The following is a 9070-nucleotide window of genomic DNA, read 5'->3' as shown; positions in this document are numbered from 1 at the left end:
GGTGGGCCGGGCGGGGGGGCCCGCCAGGCTTGGGGGCGGCTGCCGTCACCGGCATCCCTGGGCTCCCTGCTGGCTCCTGGCGCTCTGGCGTTCACACAAGGATGCCCCCGAGTGCTGCCAAACTCCTGCCAGCAATGTTTTATGTGTTTTAATGGACAAGATTAATATTAATTGGCGCTTTTTTTTTTTTCTTTTTCCTTTTTGTTTAATATTTAGCAGCCCAGAGGACTTCTCCCTCCTTTTCCCCACCTCTGGCAGGAACAAAAATAACTTGTCAGCAAGGACTGGATGTGGCTGGTGGGTTTGTGCTCAGCTCCAGCCAAGCGCTTCTGCTCACATTTAGCTGTAGGCACGTGCTAGAGCCTTTTGCCTGCAGCGCACACGTTCGCGTGCTCAGTGACCGGCCTGTGCCCAAGCGTTGGATGGATGAGGCCAAAGCACTTCCCGAATGCGGGAATGGGTTTTGCTCCCGTAGGCAAAGCTGTAGATGAATAGGTTAACTAATTGTTTCTAAAACTTCTCTGTTGGGGTGCTTGAGGGAGCAGAGGCCACCCCAGAAGGATGGATTTGTTAGGGAAAGGCTGGTTTTAACCAGGGTATTTCCTTCCCGCCCTTGAGGGAAGGAAGGCAGGGGAAGAGGCAAATCTGCCTTGCTGCTGCCCTTGAGAAAGCACCTGCGGGGCTGCGTGCTATGAGGAAGAAAGTTAAAAGGAGAAAGGAAGAAGCGAAGGCGCCTGGCACGAGTGGTGCTGCCCGCTCCAGCAGCTCCGGTCCTTCCATCGGCTGCTCCAGGGCTGGAGGCAAACTGCCTTTGCTCAGGATGTAAATGGAGATTTTGTGTTTAAAGGAATTTTATCTGCGTTTCCCTTATCTCCTTGCTTCATCTGGGCCTTTTCCCATGGGTGCCTTTTACTGCTGCCTCTTGCTGTCTTTGGGGTGGATCTGTTTCTCCTTCCCGGCCCCAAGGCAGCGATGCTCGGCATAGCACTGTCTGCAGCTCCCTCTTGCAGCACAGGAGGGCAAGAGCGAGCTGTCAGGCATACCGGTCCCCGCCTGACGGGCTGCTGCTGCTTCTGACGGTCTCTTTTCTTCCTTCCTATTTACATCTGCTTGTGTTTCCCCTCCAGGATGGTCCTGCTGTGCACCATTAAATGGTGTTTAAGAGAAAAGGAGGGCAAGTGCGGTGCGGGTAGTTGTGCTGCAGGAGAAGACGTTGGTGAGCACAGGCAAAGTTAGGGATGAGATTGGGGACCACAGAGTGGAGATCCCCTTGGGGAGCACATGGGGATGGGAAGTGGTAACACGCTGGCCTTGTGTACACCCTCTCTCTGCTTCCCACCATCCCTGCGAGAGCTTCGTGGTGCCAACGCTTGCAGGGTGTCTGTCTGTCTTGCTGTCACCGTCAGGTGTTCTGGCAGGTCCTGGTGAGTTTTGCTGCCTTGTGTGGCGGGAGTTTGGAGACTTAGGTTCTCCAGCCCTCACCAGAAGAGGGTGGCAGAAGATGACTGGACTTGTGCATCTGCCGCTCCTGGTTGTTGGCTGCCACATCGTCTCGTTATCCAGCAGGCTTGAGAGGAGGTGGCAGGGAAGCATGAACACTCAAATGGTGGTCTCTTCCTTGGTGTCCCCTGTACTCCCTGTTCTTCCTGGACTCCTTTTTTAGGCCGGTGTGCCCTGGGGGAAGGAGCCTTGTCTCTGCCTGCTGGTTCCTTCAAGCATCTCTTTAGGGGTGGAAAGGACAGCAGCTCTGCTGGAGACCAAGGAGGGAGCTGGGCTCCGATCTCGGCAGTAGGAAGGCACATTGTGCCCTTAGGTGGTACTGGGGGGAGCTGCTGGGCTCTCCTGCCCCCTGCCATGTTCCTGCCTAGTGCCATGCGTAAACGTGAACTTGTGTGGTGGGATTTTGTTAAAAAACCAGAAATGAAAACTGTCACCTGGGTCAGCTTTGGTGTGATGATGGCTGGAGTCCCGTGGGCCATCGCTGTGCTGGGAGCAGAGCCTTGAACACCCCCCTTGCTGTGCTGGGAGCCCTGCGGCCTCCTGTCTTAATGGGAGGCAACCCCAAATCTGGAAAGAGAACATGTTTTGTGTTTTGCCTGCAAGGAGATTTGTTTTTCTTCATGTTGCTACAAACAGCTTGGTGACTGCATGCAAGTCTTATGTGCCTCAGTTTCCCCACCTCTGAAACTGTGCTGGACTGAGTGTCCCTGCTTAGAAGGTACCCAGCAGCCTCCAGATTTCTCTCTGGCTTAGTGCTGGTGGCCCATGCTGGTGGGCTGCGTGTCCAGGCAGCTGCTAGGGGCAGGTGCCTCTGCAGGGTGACCTCCTTGGGGGTGGGATGGAGGCAAGCTGGGCAGGTTGTGGTCACATCTCTTTTTGGCCTCACTTTGGAGTTGCAGGGATGTCCTCCTGCAGATGGGGACATCGGTGAGCACATCTCAACAGTTGGGTCTCTGATGGGGGGGTCAGGAGAGACACTTTCTGCAGTGGCTGTCACCTGGGGTGGGTTTGGGTGAGCAGCCTGGTGGGATTTAGTTCTCTGCTGCAACTCCCTCTGCCTTCCAAGGAGGGGAGCAGCATCTTTCTCCGCTGGGCTGTGAGCTCAGGCTGGGAGGAGTGTGGACAGGTTGGGCCTGGATCAGCTTTGGTTAGGAGCGGGTACCTGGTTTGGTGTGCCTGATCATGCTGGGCCATAGCATTTACCGTGGTTCATGGTGGTCTCCTGCCTCCGTGCTCATCAGGTTGAGATTTTGGCAGGTCTTAAGCCTCTGTCTTCTTCTGACACCGTCTCTCTGTCCCCCTCGATCAGGTGCCTCCAGAGAAGTGCCGCTTTGCCATAGGCCGAATCCTGAGCGAGGGAGATACAAAGCCTTCAGAAGAGCAGATCAAGCGGTTCCAGAAGTATGGCTTCAAGATCTTCTCCTTCCCTGCTCCCAGCCATGTGGTCATGGCAACCTTCCCGTTCACTACGCCGTTGTCCATCCATTTAGCAGTCAACCGTGTCCACCCAGCCCTTGACACCTACATCAAGGTAAGCAAGTGTGGCATGAAGAGTGTTGCATGTGTTTGGTGGACTGTCAGAGGCTTCTCTTGCTGACAGCTGATGGGGCTGCTCTGACTTGTCATCTCTTGATGTCTTCCCTTGGGCACTACCATCAAGATCTCCTCCTTTTGCAATCTGGCAGGTAGTTCCCCAGCAGAGATGTCCTCCCTTTCGCTCCGTAGGCACAGGAGTGTCTTTTCTGCTGTTTTGTGTTTACGAGAAGCAAGTTTTCATCTGACAACTTGCTGCTCTTCTCCTTAATGCAGAGATAAAAGCTGGTTTTCCCCTGGAGTGTCTTGCTTGTTGTTAGGATCTGGCAGGTATGTGCCCCTTCGGTGTAACGCATCGTGCCATGAAAATTCTGTTTCAAGTGCCAGCCTCACCCGTGGGGCAGCTGTCTTCTGCAGGGGTGGGAGGAGAAGTTAGAAACTTTCTGGCCTGTGGGCTTATGAAGACTTGGTTTCAAGCAATACATTGAAATTTGTGGTCCTTGGCCCTAGCTGGGCAGCCGGCTCCTGTGGGCTGTGTCCGCCCTTGTCCCCGAGCAAAGCACTTCACCATCCCCTTTGCTTCTGGTCTTTTTGAAGCCACCTCTGCTGCCTTGCTCTGGCTGCCAGACCAGCTGCGGCAAGGGTGTTCCCAAGCAGCGCATCAGACACAGACACCTCCAGGTCCAGGCTCTCTAGAGAGCGAGGGTGGTCCTGGCCAGCCGGGCGATGGAGGGAAGGGACTGTCCTTCCTGGAGGGGGAGGATGCTGGGGAGGGGCCAGTACTCAGCCCCTGGCTTATCTGACTGTCGAGTTCTGATGCTTTCGTTTGTTCGTGTTGAAATGCACTATTTATAAACTTGCTTTTCCTGGCGAAACTCCCAGCCCTGTGGGGGAACCGTGCGAATCCCTCCAGCCTGCACTGTGCTGCAGCGTGGCTGCCCGGGTGCCCACCCCAGAACTTCATCCAGGGGCTCTTTGCCGACCCTCTTGTCCACCCCAGCCTTGGGCAGCTGCCGGCTGGTACCGGCAGAAGACGCATTAACGCTGGCAGTGGGTGAGACTGCCGCTGCTCATGCCTCTTTTGTGCTGGAGAGCTGGTGGAGAGCACAACCAGTTCCCCGTTCTCCTCTTCTCGCTCCATCCTCGCTACGTCTCTTGCTGGAGCTCTGCCGGCTGTTTTGGTGCGGGGGGTATCGGGCACTGCTGCCAGCCCTGCGGCGGACGCGTGGGCGTGCAGGGAGGGGGTTGGCGTGGGTGGGAGCATCAGGTTGGCTGCGGGAGCGCTCGACGACGTGGGGCTGACGCTGCCTTACTTGGGGAAAGGTCCCGGTGAGCGCATCTGTCGCATGAGAGATGGAGTTGTTAGAGCTAAAAAGGGAACCACGGGTTGTTCTGGGAGCACCTGGCAGCGTTTAATGGGAACGGCTGATTTTGAATTAAAATAAATAACTGAAATCGTATGGAAACACAGCATTCAGGGCCGTGTGTGGAGGGAGGGGGCATGTTTAGATCTCTGCCACAGTTCCAACAGCACGTGTGTCAGGGTGCGTGCCTGCATCCATCCCCAAATCGTGTGGCACAGTGTGGCCCACCCTGCCCGTGTTAGGCTGACCGTGGGGACGCAGGCAAGGAGGCAATGGGGTTGCCTTGCCGGTGCGGGGCAGAGGGGAGTGGGTGTGGTCCTACCCTCCCCGCATGCTGCACCGTGGGGATGCCCTGCCTTCCTCCGACGTGGCGTGGAGGACTTTGGAGGCTGTTTGCAGCCGTGCCAGCAGCATCCCTGCCGCTTCTCCCGCATCCCTGCCGCTTCTCCCGCATCCCTGCCGCTTCTCCCGCATCCCTGCCGCTTCTCCGGCATCCCTGCTGCTTCTCCCTTGAGCTGGACTGCCTGTGCCCCTGGGGCTGTGCTGGCAGCTCCCGGGGCGGAGGGATGGGGAAAGGAGGGAGGGAAAACTTTAACGGAAACAGGTGACCTGTGCCCGCTTGGTGGTGGGAATGGGGGTTGCCATGGAGACAGCTTCTCCAAATAGCATCCTTCATCCCACCCCCGGCACCCAGCTCCCTTAAGCAACCCGAGACAGCAGCGAGACAGGGATTTGCTTTATTTATTTATTTCACACTGTGCCTGCTTTGAGAAGGGTGCTGTTAATGAGAGCCGGGGGTCAAGCCTGCCGAGCGCAAGGTCTCCTGCTGCCCTCCCATCCCGGTGGCAGCAGGAGGAAGAGGGTGGGAGGGCAGCAGCCAGGAGCCATGAAAAGGGGCTCAGCAGCAGAGATGAAACACCGGCTCCCGTGGAGAGAGGGAATTAACTGAAGTGGAAGGAGCATGTCATGTCCACCTAGTTATAGGAAGGGGGTGTGGGAGAGCAGGGGATGGAGAGGAAGGTGGAGGAGGCAGAGAGAGGGGTGGAAGGTGGGGAGGGAGAGTGGAGAAGGCTTTGGAAAAGCTGAAAAATTGGGGAGGGGAATGGGTGGAGAAGGGTACTGGAGGGGATGTGTGGGGTGAAGGAGCTGAGGGTTTGGGGACCGGCTGAGGAAGTGGGACCGCTAGAAGTGGTGGGGAAGTCTGGGGCAGAGCTGGAGGAAGACCCGCCGTGGGTGGCTTTCCAGCCCCCTTCCTGTGGCGTCCCCTGAGGTTAACTGCTGGGGACGTCGGGCCCCCAAGGCTGAAGGCTGGTGGATGTGGAGGGAGAGCATGGCTCCCTCTGGGCTCGCTGGTGCTGTGCTGAAGGTACTGGGGATGCCCATGGCTTGGGTTTCCCAAGCAGCACGGGTGGTGACTTTCAGCAGCCTGGGCTTTGTGTGTCCCAGTCTGCTACTGCTTCAGAGGGACAAGGAAGATTAAAAATAAAATTTATAACAAAAATAATAATAATAAAAAAAATAGGATGACGGAATCTCCTTTTGTTAGGGACGGAAGGGAGATGGGCTGGCACGGGGCAGGAGGTGCTGCCCTTACAGCGTGCCTCGTCACTCCCTGGCTCTCGTGGGGCTCAGGAGCTGGCATTTCCATCACTCTGGGTGCAGCCACGGCTTTCGGGAACTGCAGGGAAATGGCTGCAGTTGTCCCCAGCAGGTAAGAGGACATCCTTCCCCTGGGATGGCAGGCTGGCAGCAGCAGCAACTTGTTGGCTAGAATTGCCTTTGGAGAAGCCCAGGAGAGCCTGCTGGCTCGTTGCTCCAAGAATGGGTTATTTAAGGCATAGGCTGGGGTTATTTAGTGTCCCTCGAAAGCATTCTTCCCTAATAGCTCCTGCTGATGCCTCTCCCTGCTGCCAGGCAAGTATGCCCTGCTTTCCTGGTGCATACGTTCCTGCCCCATGGCACAGCTGCTGGTCAGACTCATCAGTCCTGACTCTTGGGAAGCTCCTGCAAAGCTCTTCCCTGGTGAGGACCCTTCTGACAGCCCTGGGAGCGGGTTATTCCCCTGTAACCTCCTGCCATTTCAAGGATCATTTATTCGGGTTTGGGTGTAATGAGTTTTCCACGGTGGGCTGTGTGTGCCTGCATCTCTCTGCATCCATGCTGGCATTTAGTGGGCACTGCCGGGGGAGAGTGGGCTTGGATCTCCCAACCCTGAGTCTCCTCTGGCAGCTGGAGAGGTGGCTAGTAGGATCTGAGGCGGAGCTGGCAGGTGTCTCCCACTGCAGCCCTAGAACTGGTTGGCTCAACCTGACCTCTTTCTATGGGGTTTTGGGTCAGTTTTGTTCTCTCTCCAGACGAGGAGGATGTGCAAGTGGAGGGAAGAAGGAGGAGAGTGATGCCAGCATCATCCTAGCTGCCTTGCACCCTGCTCTGAATGAGAGCACGAGCTGGCTGGCTCCAAACTCTGACTCTGCTTAACTTGGAAAAAATGGGGTTTAATCTCTTTAGCTGGTTTTGAAAAAGCATCTTCCAGCTTTCAGCAAAAAACCCAGCTCTTTCACTTCTCCTCAGCTCTGTACTGAGACATTCTGCACGTCCGTGGGCTTGTGAATCGCTGCTTTAAGGTGCACGTCTTGAGCAGCAGCAGCTGATAGGGGCTCTGTGATGCCAGGAAGGATTTGGGAAGCTATCAGATTGGCACAGGCTGCCATGCTGCTCCACACCTTGGCCCCTGACTATGGGGAGCCGAGGCAGGGTGCTCCGTAAGGTGCTAGAAAGACATGGCTTGCTCCCGCTTACAGCCAGGGAAACACAATATTCCTTTGGCCGCTGGCTTGGAGCGAGCTTTGCTCCACTTGTCAGCTATGGCAGTTTAGGTGGCAGTCACTTCTTGCCTCTGTCTTTGACAAGCTAAACATACAGAGCTTGTAAAGTCTTTCGGTGGCATATTTTCCAGTATTTTCCAATCTTAATTCCCGTATCCTTTTTTGGACCCATTTTCAGCTTTGAAAGTTCTCTGACTTGTCAGTAGCACAAATGGATGCTTTATTTCAGCAATGGTCTTATTGCTGTGGTGCACAGATCTCTGGTGGAGATCTTGTCCCCTGCTGGGGACGTCCCCCGTCATGGGTTTGTTCTGAGCCAGCTAACAGTGACTTCAAACATGTGCCGCCGTCCCTTGATGGAGTTGTAGTTTCCTGATTAAAAATGGGAAATGCTACCAAATCCTACGTCGTCTTTGAGTTTGAATGAATGGCACGAGCGCTGGTTTGTTTATCAGACAAGCCTGCAATCCCCATAAAAATAAATCACGTTTGCCAACAGAATCTGACAGCTGCAAGCATGTGGTGGTTGGCATTAGTTATGCCGGTCTCCTTTGCTTCCTGGTGATCTGGTCTGGTTGCAGCCATCCGTTTATTTTGCTGTGGCTCAGTCTTTGCCTGACCAGCCTCTGCTTGCCCAAGACAGCTATTTACCCATTTGAATATTGGCAGGTACAGGCTGCTCTCTCTCCTGAGACTTTCTAGCATCTCCAGCTGGCCAGAGATCACCCTTTGACATGCGGACAGCTTGTCAGCTGAGACTTCAGCATGTTTTAAATGTATGTTATCTGGACCTGTGAGCCGTATGTTCTATCTTCCCATGGAAGAGCAAACACTTCACCTGCATCTGCCGCCCGTTTTGTCTTGCTTTGTCCTAAATTCGTTGCAGAAATACTCACTGAATGCTCCTCCCTTCTTGGTGGTGCCACCAAGGTTTCCCCCGGCTGACGTGTCCGGGATCTGTGCCATCCTTCAGACTCTCCTCCCCTACCCAGCGCCCTGAACAGCTTCTTCATGTGAACAGTTTTCTGTCTGTAGGGGACTGGGAACCTACACATGGTCCTTTTTGGCAGCTAAACCTCGGTGCCCAGCGCCCTTGTGAGTATGGCTGCACCTCATCTTTCCCTTCTTGCTCCCCTGACCGCTCTGCCATGGTTGCTGGCTTTGCTCAGGTCTGTCGATGTCCCTTTTCTTCCAGTTGTTATAAATGACGGTCTGTGGAGCTGTGCTCCCATCCCAGACGGTTTGTGTTTTAAAGGTGAAACTGTGGAGCGATCTTCTTGCTTGGCCATGTCGAGCATTGGCAGCTGGTAAAACGTTTGCAAAGCGGGCTCAATTATTGGGATGTGTTTCCACTCAAATTCTTTCTCCTGGCTGATTTAGTTTGTTTATTTCGGGCTTTGTGAATGAAGCCTTTTTAAATACCAGCTTGTTGTGTGTGAGCGGTCCAGACTGCGTGTGCGTGAGACTCAACCGCAACGGCAGCTCCAGCCAGTCAGCTCCTACCCAAGGTTTTCCTCCAGGGGTCTAGGAGGTACTACAGATGCCCAGCCCTCTCTGCGCAGCCATAGCTTGGCTTGTCCTCATGAACTCATTTGGTCTCCTGTGAGCTCTGGGGACCACGTGCTGAAGACCACTGCCCAAGGTGGAGCCCTTACGGAGCCAAGGCCGGTCAAAGTTGCATATCCATCTCTCCAGGGAGGATGAGGAGCAGGATACCTTTATCCAGAATTTATCACCACCAGCCTGGGACTTTGCTGCCCTCAATGTCTCATCACGTGGGCCTGGAAGGACTCGTCCAGATGACCTTCTTCCTCCTTGCATTAGTAGGTTACCCTGCAGAATATGCCT

General features: G+C 55.0%; 1 protein-coding gene across 1 annotated transcript in view; it reads left to right on the top strand.

Annotated features, from left to right (window-relative positions):
• TEX264 (testis expressed 264) overlaps positions 1-9070 on the top strand; it is a 40377-nt gene that overhangs the window by 4045 nt on the left and 27262 nt on the right. Inside the window, exon 2 of the mRNA XM_009881094.1 lies at positions 2810-3031. Coding sequence (XP_009879396.1) covers positions 2810-3031 — 222 coding nt within the window. The remainder of the gene's footprint in view (positions 1-2809; positions 3032-9070) is intronic.

The sequence above is a fragment of the Charadrius vociferus genome, unplaced genomic scaffold, assembly GCF_000708025.1.
Source record: "Charadrius vociferus isolate BGI_N301 unplaced genomic scaffold, ASM70802v2 scaffold223, whole genome shotgun sequence".
In the NCBI taxonomy this organism is placed as follows: domain Eukaryota; kingdom Metazoa; phylum Chordata; class Aves; order Charadriiformes; family Charadriidae; genus Charadrius; species Charadrius vociferus.
This window is presented reverse-complemented; position numbering and strand designations above follow the sequence as displayed.